Source organism: Opisthocomus hoazin, chromosome Z, assembly GCF_030867145.1.
Source record: "Opisthocomus hoazin isolate bOpiHoa1 chromosome Z, bOpiHoa1.hap1, whole genome shotgun sequence".
In the NCBI taxonomy this organism is placed as follows: Eukaryota; Metazoa; Chordata; class Aves; order Opisthocomiformes; family Opisthocomidae; genus Opisthocomus; species Opisthocomus hoazin.
Genome location: NC_134454.1, coordinates 24,686,649 through 24,705,422, shown reverse-complemented (window position 1 = coordinate 24,705,422; position 18,774 = coordinate 24,686,649). Strand labels below are relative to the sequence as shown.

The 18,774-nt window shown below is 37.5% G+C and overlaps 1 protein-coding gene across 2 annotated transcripts in view; it reads left to right on the top strand.

The window, feature by feature from the left end:
- Positions 1–2,153: 2,153 nt before the first annotated feature.
- BNC2 (basonuclin zinc finger protein 2) overlaps positions 2,154–18,774 on the top strand; it is a 236,386-nt gene continuing 219,765 nt past the window's right edge. The window contains exons 1-2 of one of the 2 annotated variants that reach the window (XM_075411176.1): positions 2,154–2,174; positions 2,890–3,090. In XM_075411176.1, the coding sequence (XP_075267291.1) occupies positions 2,154–2,174; positions 2,890–3,090 (222 nt within the window). Of the gene's footprint in view, positions 2,175–2,731; positions 2,756–2,889; positions 3,091–18,774 lie in introns of those variants that run through there. The other variant, XM_075411175.1, reaches the window with a different exon arrangement.

Below are 18,774 nucleotides of genomic sequence, written 5' to 3'. Positions count from 1 at the left end.
TGTAGGCGCCATAAATTTCAGGATGACCCGAGCTGGACTGGAACTGGCAGACTGAATTTTGTTTCTTTTCTGTTATGTTAGTTAGCAGGGGGGAAATATTTATTTCTTTGAACTGTTCTGAAGCTCTCATGTAGAAGTCACGCATTTGACAATTAAATGATAGTCCTCCTTTGATACAGTGATCTGAATGTGCTTAGATTTCATGAAAGGTTGTAGCATTCTGGCCAAGATTTCTGCTTGGGAAGACCAGATTTGGATGTATTAGCTAGTCAGCCTAATAACCCTGTACAGACTGTATTGATTTTCTAGGAGAGAGTTTATGAACTAAATAAACTTGGAGCTGGTGTCTTAATAAACTGCTTCTCTCAGTCTGTCACATTTAGTTACTGAGCTCTGCAGTTTAGGGGAAAAAAAGGCTAATTCTGTTACAGATTGTTCACAGCAGGGTCTCCAAATTAGCCCTTTGTTTTGTAATGCCACCTTGCTTGGGCTCGCTTTGAGCACATTTCTCAGTTTTACCCTAATGAGTTGCAACACTGATAATGTGGCTGATGATCTTTCATTGATTTCACTATCACTTGCTTGTCTGGTAATTGATCCGTTGCTGAGCCTCTAGTTAATTATATCGGCTTTGACATGGCCCGGTCCACCGGGAATTTCAAGTCTTGCAGAATAACAGTTTTAATAAAAGAGTCTATTACTGCAGGTGCTTGCTGCTGCATGCCGGTTGATTTTGTCTGTGCGTGCGTGCGTGCGTGCGTGCGTGTGTGTGTGCATGCACGCATGTGTGTGTGCATGCATGTGTGCGCGCCGGTGTTTTTTTATTCTCTGGGAGAGGAGAGGACTGCAGGACAGGAAAAAGAACGGGGGGGGGGGGGGTGTGGGGGTGGTAAGAGGTGGAGATAAAGACAGCGAGCGAGAGCACGCAAGAGATGCAGAACGGAGAAGAGAGGAGGAAGCTTGCTATTGACAGTGTCCTTAAGCCTCCCACAAATAACAGCCATTAGTGGGAAGGTCAGGAGCTGAGCATGCAGCTTGACTGAGGCACTGAGTGCCACTTCACAAATGAAGAGGCTGGCAAATTTTAGCGGGAGTTTGAGGGGCTAATAGCTAGCTGTAAAGGTACAGCCACTGTTGGCACAATTGACTCCTAAGTGTCATTCTCCTCTCCCCAGCAGAGAATATTTTTATTGACCACAGGTGGACTTAATATATTTTAAGGCAACAGTTCTTGGGGTTCTTGCTTGTTTCTTCTTGGATATTGAATTTGCTGCTTTTGAGACTTTTTTTTTGTACTTAATGGTGCTGAACTGGAGGAAAGTTTAACAGAAAAGCTTTCAAGAGATGTAGGGTCTAGAGGGGAAGGCACATTTGTGTCAACATAGTGTACATCTTCTCATCTTTTCTCATTGCACACTAATGACACAGAGCTGCCACTGAAGCTCTCTTCTGTTTCTTTTGTTGTTTCAGAGAGTGAGGTTTATTGTTATTCCTGAGTTAAGAAAAAAGCAGTGAGTGGTACACTTGTCCTCCTAAATTTGTAGATTTTATTAGAAGATGAATGTTCCTTATGTTGGAAAGGACAGCTTTTTTTTTTTTTTTTTTAATACTCCGGACCTTTTTTTATGAGATTGCATGAATTTTGTTTTACATTTATGAAGTTTGTTTGCAGAGTTATGATTTCTTGTCTGTATGTAAAGGATGAAGTGGGTAAGAGATTTTTTCAAATAAGATTCACTTTAAAAAGCCATTGTAATTAAAACCAGTATCGTAGTAGTATTATTTGTCCTGGTATGCAGTACTGTGCCTTAAGTACAGAAGAAAGATCTTAAAGGAAAAATATTGTTTCTTTTGCATTACTTTTTAACTGTGTGGGACTGGCTTCTTTTCTGCTGTGATTCATTTCTTTGTTCTTTATGATTTGAAAGGTGTATTGTATCTGCTTCAACCAGCTACTTACAAAAGCAAAACAAAACAAAAAACTACTTTTGATCTTTTGGGGGAGGGGAAGAAAGGACTAGCTTTTTCATTTTTCCATCCTTTCTTGCTCGCGATGCTGCTTAAGACACTTAGCAGTGGGCAAGGGAAGAGAGGGGTGTGAGAGATGAAATGTGCATGTGACTTTCTGGTTTTATTTCAAAAGGAGTTAGATCATGTCTTTTTTCCGCTCTTTGGTAAGAGTTTTACTTCGGATAGGAACTGACTATCCCACAATTCTTGTCTGACTAATATTTAGAAAATAACCAGGCCAACTTCTGTATTTTACTTCTAAGCGAATATTGACTGTGTTTAAGAGTAATTGCTTGCTCACTTGCTTTTTGCTTTTTTTTTTCCTTAAGGTTTGCTGATCCTGTGTGGTAGGCAAGTGTCAGATACTACATGCTGTACTTGACAGCATTGTTGAGGAGAAACAGAGAAAGACAGGGAAAGGGCCACAGTCTTTTCTTTCTCCCAGTTCACTGTGATCATTGTGCTACTTAGAGAGAACGTGTGTGTGTGTGTGTGTGTGTGTGTGTGTGTGTGTATCTGTAGACTGAAGGGTTAGTGCAGGATGTCATTTGGTGCCTGACAGTGGAGCAATGCAGTTGACTCTTTGCTCTGCTATCCAATGACATCCAGTGGCTGAGAGTTTGAAGCTGATGGTTGGGTCTTCTTAGTGCTGCATGCACACCTGACAGGCAGCTGTTAAACTGAGCAAAGGCGAGCTTGGGGAGTCACAATCTGTGCATAAATGATAGGGGTATCTGTGCTGAAGGTGCGAAAGAAGCTCTGACCCTCTCCCCTGAATCCCCCCTTCCCAAATGAAACGCACAGTGCAGCTAGCTTAACTACACTACACTCCTGCTACTGGCTGCCAAGAGGCTCAAAAAATCCACCTTCACTTTTCAGTCAGAAGAGGCAGAAGTGGATGTGAGAGACAGACACACACAGAGACACAGAGAGCGAAAGAGGGCAAGAGACTTGACTTTAAGAGACTCCTGCACTGACAACTCCATGCAGTTCGGAACAAGAACGGCAGCGACCGACTCTGGTTTCATGGGGACATGGCAGAACACTGACACTAACCTCTTATTCAGAATGTCCCAACAGGTACGTTACTTTCATTTATTTTAAAACATGGCATTTCTGTGCTCTTTTTCTTTTTTTTTCCCCCTCCTTTTCCTCTTTCTTTTCCATGTTTCATTTTTGTTTCATTCATCACTACATAGTCAGCCTCTGAACTGTCATAACTATGTCATTGGAATGTGCATGGTTACTTCATTGCTTCCCTAAGGGCTCCTTTTTAAAAGAGGAAAAAATATTAAAGCTTTAAGTAAAAGCAAAGCATTTGTTTTAAAGTTTCCAAATAGAGCTTTGCTCATAGTAAGTCTGTTTTTCTTTCTTTGTTTGCTTTTGTTTTGTTCCAGTCTTTCTCCCCTCGCTCTCCCCCCGTCCCATAAATAAAAGTATCTGCTATCCCAGCAAAACTCCTTTCTTTCTTCCCGAGTACATAAGCCCTCAAATCAAACTGATACTAAATTTATGGGGCCCCTCAGAACGGCGTAATTAACTTCATGTGGCAGAGCAGAGTTTTATTCAGCGGGACGAAGCGGCGAGCCGTCCTGCTGGAGCTGCTGCCGGCGCGGAGCTGAGGGTCGCTGGAGGAGACGGCTCCAGCCCTCGGGTCCCTCTCCCGCTGCCGCTCTCCCTCCCTCTCTCCCTTCCTCCCTCCCTCTCTCCCCCCGTCTCTGCGGAGCTGAGCCTTGGCGTCCTCCCCAGAGCTGCTCCTTCACCGGGGGCCGCGTTTAAGGCAGCTTGGTATGCCGGTTCTGACGGGAAAGCGAAAATGTTACTGCAAGGCCAGTAATAACTGATAATTAATCACAGGAGCCAGTGTCTCTGTACCATGCACTTGGTGATACGCGCCCTGTATGTTATAGCTAATCTTGCACAATTGCTTGGCTCTTCTGGGTGAAGGGAAAGGGGGAGGAAAGAGAAAAAAAAAAAAAAAGGTGGGAGGAAAGAAAAAAAAAAAGGAAAAAAAAATAAAGAGAGGGAGAAACTTTCGGCTTGGACAGGGCTCAAACAGAGGGAAGTTCAACCTGGAGGTTTTTAGCAGGGTGACTCCCTACCAGGGGACGTTTTGCCTTGCTGAAAACTAGTTTCCAATTATGGTCTGACACTGACTGATAATAGTTGAAATATTGTGTTAGCCGAAAGAGGAGTTAGTAAGTGATTTGTATATTAATATTGGACTTTTATTTAATGTTGGACGTAAGATGAATGAACTCGTTTACCTGAGAGGCGTTGTACTGTAAGTAAAGAGAGGGAAAGTAACTAGGTTTTTATAGTTTACAGTGACAAAGCATGCCTCAATACTGGCCATAAAACAATAATTTAATTAAAAAACCCCAAAACTTTAAAGCCAAGAAAAACTCCAAAGCAGAGACTTAATAACCAACAGCAGTTGTCTGTGGATGACAGTTAAAGCACTGTAGCTCAGGACAGGATGAAGGCATTTGAATAAGGAATATTTTGATGTATCCTGTAGAGGGACCCTGATTACTGCTGATACAGTATGCTGGTATAGAATGTAATCAACATAAGGAGGCAAATAAGCAACTGTTCAATTTCCCATTCTCCAAAGTAAAAAAGTTCATTTCCTGGTAGAGATGAACATTTCATAAACACTGCTTGGCATTAGGAAGTGTGAACCGCTGCTGCACTGCTTACAAGCCTTAGCAGCTGCATACAATGTCTGTGATACATAACATATTTGGTTATATTGATATTGAGCAGTAGGATGGAAAGCAGTTACTTGGATTACCTGCTGTGTTCTTATAGTAAGAAGTGAGATTACTTTTTTGGGGTGGAGAAAAGGTTCTTTCCATGTCAGCCACAAAAGAGTTAACATAAGTAGATCCAGATAACGATGAATTGATAAATGATGATTGAACCACATAGATAGTATTAGATTGCCTGTTTAGTGTTAGATGTTTTTCAACAGATTTAGCCTCTGAGGTCTCCGGAATACTAGAAAATGTTCAACACTGACAAAGGAAACAAAACTAAATAAAAGAGCATCACAATGTGTAAGGGGGTCAAATAATTTGAGACAAGTAGCTCATTAGACCAAGCCAAACATTTATGCATGTAAGCTAGGCTGTTTGGTTTCGATTTTCTTTTTTAAATAACATTTTGAATGTGCTAATTCTTGAGTATTAACTGGATTTTGTACATTATTGAACACGCATGGTCATGTTGTATTCTGTATAGAAGGAGAGGAGTAATGTACGAAATGACTAAATGTGTGGTAGATGCTGCGTCAGTGTATATCCTTCCATTGGAATACACACACAGTAGCACTGCAAAGGTGGTAATGTCAAGCAGATTTATTTCTTAAAAGTCTGTACTTAACACGTTCCTGTACTGTGTTAATCTCCTTGTCGTATTTTGTTTGTTCGTTTATCATGTGCTAAACATACTGAGTCCAAATATGCTTTCATCGTGCTTTTAAGAGGGGGGTAAGTTATTTTGCTAAATGCATTTCTCTCCTCTTCAAGGATAATGTTTTGTATTATATTTCTGATTTGTTAAGACTGTTGTAACTTCCTAGCTCGCACAGACTATAAGCACAGACTGTTGTGCAAGTGCAGCTGCAAATTTGTGTCTGAGTGCCAATGTTTCTTTCTAAGTCACTAAAATTTTGAATATTGCTTTCTGTTACCTATTTTCATCCATTTGTAAAAGTATTTTCAATCAATCTTCTGCAAATGTAAGTATTTTTAAAATTTTCCCTATGCTTTGAGAAAAATTGTTTTCATGAGTACAAATAACATGAAGTTATGAAATGTACATAACTTGCAAGCAAAGTTTGGCATGGTTTGAAAGAATTGTTCAATGAAACTTTTCCAGTACATAGTAATGCTAGAGACATTTCTTTTTTAAATTTCTAAGTATAATGCTACATTTCCGTGTGTATTTTAGAAGCAAACTCTGACCCCCATCACTTTTCCTTGGAGTTGTAACTTAATCTCAAGCAGGTTTTTAATACAAAGATTGGAGCATGGCAAGAAGAATGATTTAGAACAAAACAAAACCTTGCAATCCCTCCCTCCTCTTACCTCTCAACTCACACCGCACTGCTATTTGCATACTATAGGAATGAATAACTTTTCTCAGAACAAAAGGAAAACCTATTTCATTATGACAAGGCACTGTATGTATCTTAGAAAAATTAGGATTGATTGTGCAAGTTTGGGCTATTAATAGTAAGTGTAATGGTATTTATTTTTTTATTATTTTCTTAGAGAATGGGAGCACAGGGAAATGGCATCTCCACATGCCAGAGCAAATTTAGATTTTGGTGTTGTGAGAGGAGGAGAGGAATAGTCCAATAAAGTACCTGTGAGAAGTTTATGACATGGCCACTTGACTGCATTGTTTTGCCTATGCACCTTTTGTCCATGTAAAAGTCTGTGATTCACTTGAAAAGGGGTCATCCCATTCTGTATACAGAAGAATGTCTGATAACCTCAAAGGGCATAAATCTTAACTTTTAAAAAGGAGTGCTTCTTTGGGTCACTTTGATCAGTGACAGGTCGAGAATGAGCAGAAACCCTTGGCTTCTCTTCCATGCTCATCTGGTTAAGTCCAGGGCACCCACTGCCCATTCTAGTTCTGGCAAGGAGTTGTTAACAACAAAAAAGAAGGTCTGGATTTGATTGATTTAAAAAAGCAGGCTTTTGTGATTGTCTGTTTTCACAAATGTTTTGTGCATTTGTCAGAGTAAGAAATGTTGTTTTTCTTCATCTAGTTACCTTAAGGACTGTAATGTTCTAAAATACTTTTAAGTCATTTTAGAAATGGCTGTTACCCACAGTGACACAAAATGCCAGAGCCATGTACCTTTTTGTTAAGAAAGAAGTATCTTTAATCCGTTTCAGATAAAAAGGTAATAGCCTTTCCAGGAGCTGTTTTCAGTGTGAGAGTGAAAAAGCAGTATATCAGAATTATAAATGGATCTGTGCGTCATTATATAGTAATTTAGGATTCACTCAATGATGTAACAAAATTAACAACATAATTTCATTGTGTAACTGTATCTTATTAAAGAACAACTGTCTGACATTCTCTTACAGTTGCTTTATTTAACTTCATGCAAATATTATTAGTAGTGACATTTCTCTATTGTACATTAGATTCTCTCATTAGCATGATGTGTTAGTTATCACCAGAGAAATCACTTCTGGATAGGTGAGCGGGAAGCCAAGAAAACTAAAAATTAAATCAATGATGTATATTAATACAGACGCGTCTGTTCATGAGAGATATGGTACAGTAAGTTCAACTTTTTTTCCTTGCGTAAATGCATGATTATTCCAAGGAAAACTAAATAATACTTACAATACATGGACTATGCATTAATATTGCTAGAAATAAAATATAAGATTAAAGAAAAAATGTGCACTGCCTGTTTGAGCTGTACTTGTACTCTTCAGTCTGATAGTTCCTAACATTGATGTAGACATAGGCACATAAACTGTTTATTGAGCCAGTATTTAAAAATAGGAGTGTAGTATAATGTCTAATGGATTGAAGGTGAAAGCTTTTTAAATGTTCCTGGCTTGCTAGTCACAAAGGTTGTTTGCAATTTTAACATTTATTAAGTAATTAATCATTATACTGTAGCATGTAGCTACACTTTTAATATAGATGTACATGCAAAAAGAGTTCAAACTTAATCTGACAACAGGCTATTATTCCATACATTGGTTTATTATGAACATTTTGGGAGGAAGATTAACATTGGGAAAATGCTTTTTGTAGTTTACGGTAGTTAACAATTGCCTTTGTCAGTAAGCATCAGCAAGCATGGTAATTCTATTTAAAATATATTGCTTTATCACACCATTTTAAAGATTAGCTGACCCCAGGTGGGATTTTTTTTTTTGTTCTTCATGAATAAGTTCACGTGCTAGTATGAATTCAGAAGCTTTATCAGGTTACGTTGTCTTAATTTCAGACACTTGCTCTAATGTTGTTGGGTGTTTTTGTAAAGCATGGTTTAGACCTGTAGTGGTTCATGTCCTTGTTTAGCAAATTAAAAATATTTGCATCAAGAATTTTGTGCTGCTTCTGATATGCCTCAGAATGGAAGCATTAGAAAATAATGTACATGACAAAAGCACAGGATGTTTTGTATGGCATATAGCACCTAGACATAGAAGTACATGCAGTGATAGTTACATGGCTATGTGCGTGCAACATGATTGAAAATAAAATCCTCTTTCAGTAGGTTCTCTTGCTGTGTTCAGTGCAAAATGTTTCCCATTCCTCTCTGTACATATTAATCTTGCACATATATCCATACAGTGTTTGAATATATTTGTGCCATTATGTATTTTAGTTGATGATGTGCTAAGAACACTGTCAGATCTTTGCTTAACTTTGAGATATCTGTGCACAAAACTGTAAAATCTGTATGAAGCATTGAAGCATTTATTAAAGCACATGCTCAAATATATTGTGAAATAAGCACTAGTGTTTAACATTTTAAAAGGTATAGTTTTTCTTTTTTTCTGTTTTTCTACTTTGTATTTTAGTGGTTACTTACTAATATACAGTTTTCTGGGGATTTGATTAATGTAGTGGCAGAACAGATTTGGTATATAACAGCAGCAGAGTCTCCTGCTCTTATGTCAGGGTTAAGAGCCAAGGCAGATCTTCCCTAACTAATTAGATGCTGAGTAAGGCATCTTAGTGAAGTTGGGGCAAAAGTGAATGGGTCACAGCTGAGGCAAGATTGCAAGGACTGTACTGATAGTGAAAGCATTCGCATTTGCCAGGTCGTTGTGACACTGTGCTGATTGCAAGGGAACACTCTGTTCACTGATACAGAACTGCCGTCATAAAGTACAATCAGAAACAAAAGCTTTAAAGAGCTTTTACTTTTTACTAGAAATGCTCAAAACATATGCTGCGTATAGCTTGCTTTGCTCAGTTATTTTTCTCAAAGAATAGTGCTCATGCTTTTGTAAAAGGATTTGCCTTGTATACTAATGGTTCTTTGCAGTTTAGAAGAATTTCCAAACTTGGGTCTCCTGGTATACCCAGGAGGTGATGAATCATACTGGCTCAAGAAAGAGAAGGCTGGAACTGAGAAGAGGCAGAAAGGAGGAATTCCATTGTTGCTGTCTCTTAATCTTTTAGTTCAGAAAGAGAATCACTAATGCAGCTTTCTACTAGAATTCAGGGAGCGTAATGACAAAATTTCAGCATCTAGATAAACTGCAATTAAGGGATTTATTTTTTTGTCCAGCCTGCCGGTAGAAAGAGGTAAACTTAAAAAGCAGTTTTATTAAATGAAAGCCCGTGTATTTATATACAGTTTTTCAAAGAGGCAAAATGCATTCTTTAGCTTAACATCAGTCTGTCTAACAAATGCCCAAAATAAGACTGTACATCAGCCTGTGGACAGGCATCTGTTGCTTTGTTACTGCTCACCCCACTCATTATAGTAATGCCCTAATGCCTCCTTTACCTTACTGAAATACTTGACAACTGTTTTCTAAATGATTTTTCTTCACTGACAACGAAAACAGTGCCACTTGTAACGGCTGTGTCACACAACATTTTGTCCTAGAGAGGCCATCTCTTTTGGAGGGCGGGGGGTGAGCATCTCAGAACTGCTTTGATCAGTGTGAACTTGCCAACAGTGTACCGTTGATGCTATTCTGACTCTCTCGGGAAGCCATTGCATCCCCATCCTCTACCGATGATGCGTATCTGTGCACTTGTGCAAAGGAAAGGAGAGAGTGTCATCTGCCACTTAGAGAGCACGGGAGTTCAGAAGAGAAAATGACACAATTACAATCCTGCCATTCCTTCCCGTGCACAACACGAAGTCAGCAAGGTTTTCGTATAAAGTGAATAATAAGTGATACTTTAAGAAGCTTTGTGGAAAGTAAGAAAATGTGTCCTGGGGTTGTCATTAAAGCTGAAATGTGCTGTCACTGGCAGGTAAACTTACTGTGATATTTGAGATGATGTTTATTTGGAAATGCACCACAACACAAATACGTCAGTAGAGATCAGTGCTGCAGTCTGCCTACCTGTGTGTTTTGGAGTATGCCGCTTACACAAGAATTTGAATGGCATGATAAATGTCTCCGTTTTTTTGTAATACCTACTGCAGCTAATGTTGAGAGGAGCATTAATTGCTCTTCTTTTTCTTGGTTATTTTTAAGACCTCCAGAGAACAGTGAGACACACCTGATGAACACAATTTGCTCATTTGTGGTTGTTCTTTTTAAACTTTATTTAACCAGAATTCCAGGGAAGGAGATAGATTACCTGATTCTCTGCATATGTATTTTCTCCATGCATTCCATAGTATATTTCTTAAATATAGATAACTTCAAAATGCAATACTTCAGGCTTTGAACAGTTCAAATGAAAATGTTGTACAGTGTAGTTCTTTTCAGACGAACAATTCAACATTTGGTGTGTACCAGTGAGAGGTAAATAGAATATGAAGGATCATACCCTCACCGTGATCCGAGCATGTGTTTTCCATTCATGTCATTGGAGGCCCTGTCATGCATCAAGGACAGCATATAGTTTAGGTACAGAATTACAGATAGCAGTGTATTAGCCTTCAGAGTGAGCTGTAACTCGGAGCTCAATTCTGTAAGCTGTCTGTACGTGTGTAACTTTTATGAAGCTAAATATGCAGGCATTTTGCAAGATGATTTCAAAATGGTAAAGAACATTGTGCTCGTGTATTTTGATCTTTTCTATTGTTTAGACACTAAGGAGATGAACATGATTTAAAGGAAAAAAAAAGTTAGGCATTGCACTTTCTTAAAGAAATCTAAACTTGGCTTCCTGTTTTATCACAACCCAGAAATGACACCAAGTTCTCTGTTAAAGTCTCTGGTCAGGTCTGAGCTTTTAGACGTTACGAGCCTATGTATGATTTTGTGTATAAGTTACTGAAAGCTCAGTTTTTCATGGGTTACCCTGGAAGCCAGTGCAAAATTGCGGTTGCTTCCAGTTTGCCTCTGAATTTTTGAATTTTTTGAACCAGAAATCTCAAAATGAAATTTGGGCAGTGTAATTCAACATGGAGGAGGAATGTTTACAAGACTCCTTGCTACCTGGAATTGCCATCTTTTCCATAGGAAAACTAGCAACGCAGTAGGATAAAAGGTAATTTAATCAATAAAGTAGCATGTTGAAAGGAATTATTCTCGTTTACATGAAAATTTGGCTTACCAAAGTGTTCTATTGTCCCTGTTTTCTCATTAAGGGAAAAAAAACAAAAACAAAACCCAAACAAACCTGAAGATGTTATTGTCCGATCTTTTTATGCAAAGTGATTTCCTTATAGCATATTCATTGCCCTTTGCCTGCACAGAATACAAGACCTTGTGTACTGTACTGCAGTTTTATTGCTGCTTTCAGAGGGATGTCTTGTGAGATTGTACGGCTCCTGCAGAAGTACAACGACAAAATGTCATTTTATGATAGATCATTATTGATATCCTTTATTTATTTATGCCTTTCCTCATTTTTCTTTCCCTACAGTTTTTCTTGCTCTGTATCTATATCTGAACATGTATTAAAAGAAAAACTCTTCTTGGTAGTAATTGACTAATTGATTATAAGGGACTATAGGAAGAGATGGGGGGCAGAAAGGAGAAGCATCCCTTCCAAGGATGGCTAAATGTAGGTGCTGACATGCAAAGAGTTCAGTGTTTTGTGTTTCAGTGTGCTTGTATGCAAGAGCATGATAAAAATTTGTGATGCCCTGGCTTATCACATGGAAGGTGCCGAAAAGCATCTCAGTTCGATCTCTACTTTGTACAATTTCTTAACCAAGGCATTGCTAATATTTAAAAAGTAGCCCTCAGTGTATTTGTATTCCTGTATCTCAAATATGGGCTTTGTGTTTATTTGACAAAATAAATATCAAGAAAAATGGGAAAATTAAACTCATAGAATGCTTGAACACTTTTTTCCCTACACAGACTTAAAATACAAAAAATAATCAGCTTGGACATCAGTGAGTTGTTTAAAAGCAATTAAAACCACAAACCTGTATCACTGTGTTCAGACTTAGTTCTTCATTAAAAATATGCCAAGTATTTTTTTTCTTGCAGGAATTCTTTAAAACTTAAATTTTATGGCAGTCTGTAAAATGGAGTTCATAGGAAAACAGTCTCCTCAGAAGTGGTAGCGACTGTGTTTCTGTGTAGTGGACATAGGGGTTTTCACATTTCCTATTTTTAACTTGTAGTGGCTGTTTGTTCCCTGGACAGTTTAGTTTTTAAAATACATAAATTTGATAAGAATATCTGAAATAGATGTCTTGGGGAGGAGGGAGGTACAAACTAATGAAGAGTATGCAAGGAAAAAAATAATTACTTCCAGCTGGCTTTATATAATAAAACTACTATTAAAATGAGGAGCTCCATTAGCAAGGCTTTAATTATATATTTTCTTTCGTTTCTAAATAAATACTATAGTCTTTAGAAAAATAACACGTAAATGAGTTAAGCGTGACAGCCCTTGCTCTAGCCAGGGAAAAATATAAAGAAGTACCAACTCGTCTACCCTGCCTTAATGCCCCACAGCAGTTGACATTGCTGGAATGCCTCCTGCAGCTGGTGGCATATGACTGTCATTTGCAGGCAGGATATACGGAGAGTTTACACAATGGAGGCATTCATGAAAGTGTTCCTCATCTGGGACTCCTGCAAGCTCTCATTTTATTGACCCTGTCAGAATTTAACTGGTAGGCTGTCAAATTATGTGTTGCTTTATCTAATATTAGTTTTTCTTTTAAATTAGAATGCAAGGAAGAAGGGGTTGTGGAAAGCAGGTATGAAAAGCAAGACCAACTTCTGGTTTACTCTTTCTAAGCCAGGGAAAACATAAGAGCCGTGTAAGAACTTTATCATTTGTGCTACAAATTGTAAGGATTCTATTTTTTGTTCAAGATTAAATAATGTGATTTAGTTACGGAGCTTTTTCAGGGTTTGGGATGGGGTGGGGTTTCTTTAGCACTCAAAGCCTTAAACAAAAATCTGTTTTCTAAATTACGATGTCTCTCAAATGTAACTCGACCGTCAGTGTACAAACACTTTTATGAAACAGCTCACTCTTTAACTGCTGGTGTCCTTGAAGATTGCAGCAAAAGTGTCTCTATACAGGCTTCCCCAAAAAGAGATTTATTCATATGCTTTGCTGCATCTTTATGCAGAGTGCCATAAACAAATGCCTGGTACTTAACAGGTTTTATAATGTTCTGCAAACAATGTAATAATCTGAGAGGTGATTGATGATTATAAATATGTTCTTTATATCACAGATTGGCTGCTTATTAATTCAATGGTGTTGAGGCATGACCTCTCCAAAGCTGTAATTTGCATAAAAAAAATAAAATGTATGCACAGCTTCATTGATATCTGGGAGAGAACTGGTTACAGCGGCAGACAGCACACCAAAACATTGGCTTCATGCAGATGGAGCATACTGCAAGAAAAGTACCTTACGCAGTGAGTTACTCATTTTAATAGATCCTCCTATCCACCAGTCCATTGTTAATGCAGTGCTAAAGTTCAGTTCAGAGCGGGGTGGGGGGAGACAGAGAGGGAACGAGAAAGAACGATCAGATTGTTTTACAGAAAATAAATTTTAACCTGGAGGCTATCAATCACTTCATTTCTGCTAGGGAAAAAACCTCACTCACCATGTATGTTTTTGTTCTTGTATAGAAATAAGGTATGGCATGTGTCTGTCTGACGTGGGATCTCACTAGCGCAGATTTTATGTATTAAATTTTCTTATCATTGTTCTAATTTTTTAAAAATGTTGTATTTCTACTAGAATAGGGATAGCTGAATAGTAGACACTGTTTTATGTTAAGAAATATACGTGGCTGCCTGTGTTTGTCCTGTGCCATGTGTAATTTCCAGTTTCTTCCCACTTTGCTTCCCTATTTCCTAGAATAAAAAATCATTTTAAATACAAAAGACAAAGTAATCTAAATGGAATATTATTACACTATTTTGCAAGACCTCCTGAATACTGCTCTGGAATCCACTGAGATGTTGATTTTTCTCTGCAGGGATAAATAAGGACAACTTAAACATTTCAATTCACTTGGAAATGTGGGGTTTTTTTAACCTTTTGAGCTGTCATTCTGAAGACATTGTCTTCCTTTAAATATTTTAAAAATTAAATAGATTGCACAAGCTGTAGTATTAAATCAGTATTTAGCAAATCAAAGATAAGTTATTTACAAGAAGTTGACAAATGTAGAATTTCTTTCATGATAAGTGAATTTTCTTTCCAAGGAAAATGCTAGTTCTCCAGTGTTGGCGTAACACTCATTGTGAAGTGGCATTTTTTGTTTGCCCTAAAAATTGAGGAAAAATTGAAGCAGATGCATACTGGTGTATTTTCTTGTCAATGAGGGTAGTTTCGTCAGTGGCTTCTCAGTCTGATTGTCTAAGAAGAGAAGTAAAAAGTGGCTTTTAGAAAATGACCAGGAACATGGAAAATGTTCAGACAACAATAAAAATGGTTAGTGAATTTCCTACATCATCAGACTTACCTGACAATTTATTTAAAAGATTTTCTATCTTTTTTTTTCTGTTGTGAAAGCTTGTTGAGGTAGTCAGCCTGTCAGTACACTATTACAGGTCACAAACAAGGTATCGCAAACTCTTCTGCTGATAGAAAAGCTTTCTGTGGAAAAACAATACTTTAGAACACTAGAAAATTTTAATTTTAAGTGCCTAGTCCTGTTCTGACTGAAATCAATACAAGTATAGTCTATAATCACGGAACTGGTCTGAGGGCTTTTCCTACAGGCTTTCCTCAGCAAGAAGTAATTCGTGTTTTGCTTGTTTTGTGATGGGGAACATCTAAAATACTTATTAAATGAAGAAATAATTGTAGAATTAAAATTTGGGGAAGGGATTAGAGCATTAGAGCATTGAACTCTAGCTTCAAATAATGGAATATTTGTAGAAGTGTGACCTTTAAAGTCTAGGTTCTTCAAAATTTTAATTACACACTTAAGAGAAACTATCATATATGCTAGCTATTGAAAAAAAATCCTCTGATGCTCAGTGCTTGGCAGTTTTTTACTTTAAAATGCAATTTTATTCTTGCATAAAAATATATTTTTCGTTAATCTGTATCTTCATTAACAAAATCTTTCAAAAGGCAGTGGAAGGAAATTATTTAACTCATAGCATAGACAGCAATGATCTTAAAAAGTAAAACAACATCACAATTCCCTAAAACAAAATAAACCCCACTTAAAACATCTTTATTTGGTATTTATGTATCTTCTGCATGAAAGTTGCTTAGACATGATATTATGTCTTTTTGCATATTCTTATTTTTCTTTTTGCTGATGTTGGGAAGCTGACAGGTGTGAAAATGTTAAAGCAATTCAATTCATATGCAATTTTATAATTACAAAATTGAAATTTGGTTTCCTCCAAATTGACCTATATAAATCATGTTGTCTATGATTTTTCAGTTTGCATTTTTAAAGGCCTTTTTACTGATAGCTGAAATACAACTTTTCTAATATGTAAAGTACACAAAGTTTGTAAATATGTAAAACATTTGAAGTAAAGCTGCAGACAGGACACTGATTTTAAATGACTGGGTTTTCTTCCTGAACCTATCCCTTCTATACCAGATCCCCATCCCTTTCAAAATTCAGCAGTGGTCAGGTATAGCGTTTTGATTCTGCTCACTGACTTGTGTATGCATGTTTATGCACCCACAAACTGTAAAAAGAAAACTGACTATATGTGGCTTCGGGGAAAAGAAAGGAGTGGTGGGCGCAGATACCAGCTGGAGCTTGAGGCATGTGTTCTCTTCTGTGGCACCATTTTGTTGTTGATGTGGGAATGTAGCTAAACAGTGGCTACAGATGCTCCGCTAAATAAGGATCCACATAAATTCCAGCTGTGAACTTGTGATTCATCCTTCCCTGCACAAAAGATATGTTTCCATATGTCCCATAATGTTCCATATTTGATTTTTATCACACACTGTGTGCCAGTCTGAATCTCGTCTGCATGCTTTTTATGAATCCTATAACCCTTTCTCTCTTCTTCATCTGAATTAGAGTCATAACGCACCCCAGCCTCCATGCAAAAAATCCACCTTACAATAATACAGCATCCTTGTAAATAATTTTTTAATGAATCAAGTACATGAATAATATATCTATGTAACCACCGTAACACAATGTCTCGGCATATCTACAGAAAATCATAGCAGTCCATTTGAAAAGTATTTCTCTTGAAGACAACTCTGGAGTCCTTAAAATGATCTGAGTTCTAAGTAATTTCATCTTTAAAAATACTTGTATCTTACTTCACCTACTCAGGATGGATTTTTGTGATATAAACTATAATAACTTCAGGTATCTAGTATACATGGCTTCTCTTTATATTTTTAAGTATGTAATTGATTGGTAAAAACTCCATTTTGAATTATGAATAATGTCCATTGTTAAAGCATTTATGCTCATTGAGACCCACTGAAAAGAACTACAAAACTGTCACGGGTTCCATGGCACCAAATAAAATACATTCTTTTTTTTTTTTTTTTAATTATTGCTCTTACCCATTATAGTCTCTAGATGGGAATTTAGGGTATTTTTTCTCTGCTACCATAATGTAGATATGGAAATTGGCATCTGGAAGTGTAGGTATCCATGGCCCCAAGAGCATACAAAACCCCATAGTTTAAAATACTAAAAAACAAAGTAAGGATTTAAAAAACACTATCTGAATTGCAGTGTAGGGTTTTGAGTCAGCTTTTGTAATACAGTTAGGAGAAACGTGGTGCCTGCCACATGACTGGGGTGAAATATGGCTGCTGGTCAGCTCTGCAAGAAACATAGTGTTGCTAGAGCTTTGCAGTAAATTTTATGTATGATAGTCATTGACTATCATAAAACTCCTCAGAACATGAGGCAGAAGTCATGTTAGACAGCTGTAGTCTGAAAAGTGTGTATCTTCGTGAAAGTAAAACCTCAGAGGTTGCTGTAATTATTAAAGTAATGATTAAAGTGGTATACCTGGTCATTGGCTTTCGCAAGTTTTTGAAGCCAGTGCTTCTACCTCCAGAACAAATTTTAAATGGCTTGTCAGGAACTGGATGAAACGCTTGCAGTCTTCAGAAGTGAAGTTATTGTGCAGGTGTTGCAGCGGTGCTGCTATTTCCATACTAGCCAATTCCAGTATACTCACCTACATAGGTAGTTGTAGTTTTGTTCACCGAAGAAAAGTGCTATGAGAGTACGGTCTTCTGAAACAAGGCGTATCAAAGCAAATGCTGATATCTGCTATAAAGAAGCATTATTTAGCTGTGTGCAGAATCTGATGTCCAGTGCTTTTTTGTCTATTGTGTTGCAAGGAACAATGTCTGTTCATAATTTCAATTCTCCAGGCAAGTCAGATATCAACATTACACCAACATTTTTTGACAGAACGGATAGTTAATTAGTTCATATTTTAAACTGAAGGTCACTGTGTTATAGATTTCTATGGGAACAAAAAGAAAGAGCATCTAGTTAAAACGATGAGTAAGTGGGCCCTGTTGGCAGCAGTGTCTGAGGAAGCATTGAGTTGAACCACTGGTCACTGTCAAATTCCAATCAAAATGCAGATAAGTTTAGCATAAACATAATAAGGTGTTGGTGTGTTTCCAGAACCGTAAAGAGGACTTTAACTGGAGATTAGCAGTTTGTTTTACAGCTAGGCTAGGTATTTCAAATCAAGTTGACTGGTGCTGCTTGTAACGAAGCATCTGCAAAGTGGTCAGTGTGACGTTGGTATTCTGTGTTCAAGAAGTTCAGTGTCAACACAGCTGCGACTTACTACTTTTAGCAATCTCTCAGCTGGGAATTAGATAAAATACCTTTAATTTGGGCATGAGGTTGGGGGAGAGTACTGGGACAGGAGTATAATTTCAGATGCTATTAATTTTCACAAAATAACATTTGTGTGCTTTGTCTTGCCAGATAGTCTACAATGCTTTTCCTCATTTCACGTGCCAGGCTGTTTTTATATTATCATTTCCTTCTCCACTGTGTTTATCTTTTCTGAAAATAGTGAATGTAAGCTATTACAGACTGGGTGGGTGGCACACATTTGCACAGTAACTTTTAAAACACAGAGCAAGCATTTTATTTGGGTTTTGAAAACCACTGAGAGAACTTAATGCAGCTGCTCTCATGGCATCAAAGTGAAACATGTAAAAATCTCACTTTCTATTCTAAATAACCTTAGGGCTGTTGAGTCAGATATTTCCGGGTTGACATGTTTTGCACAGGAGTGACAGTGGCATTGAGTAGATATAGTAAATCTTAATGTTCCACTGAATCTGTTCACTGTTTTATGAGCTTTGCAGGGTACTCATCCTTAACAAAATGTCAAGTTAAAACATGTCACTTTGCCATAGTTGAAATTACTTACTTGTTTTTAATCAAAAAGCAACTCTTAATGGGCTGTTTTACTGTAGGCAGTAAGGAAAGTAGCTTTCCAGTTTAGCAGCAAGTAGTTCTTCTGGCCCATTATTTGCTGTCATTTCTACTTCGCATCCAGCAATGTGAAAAGGGTAGTGTGATTAAAATCTGACGATGCTGAATCAGGATGCTAGTGCTGCGTATCCTACACCAAGCAGAATTAGTATTTTTAGGAAGAGCTAGGCCTTTTTTAATGCACATCTTTCAGTTCTGTTAGGCAG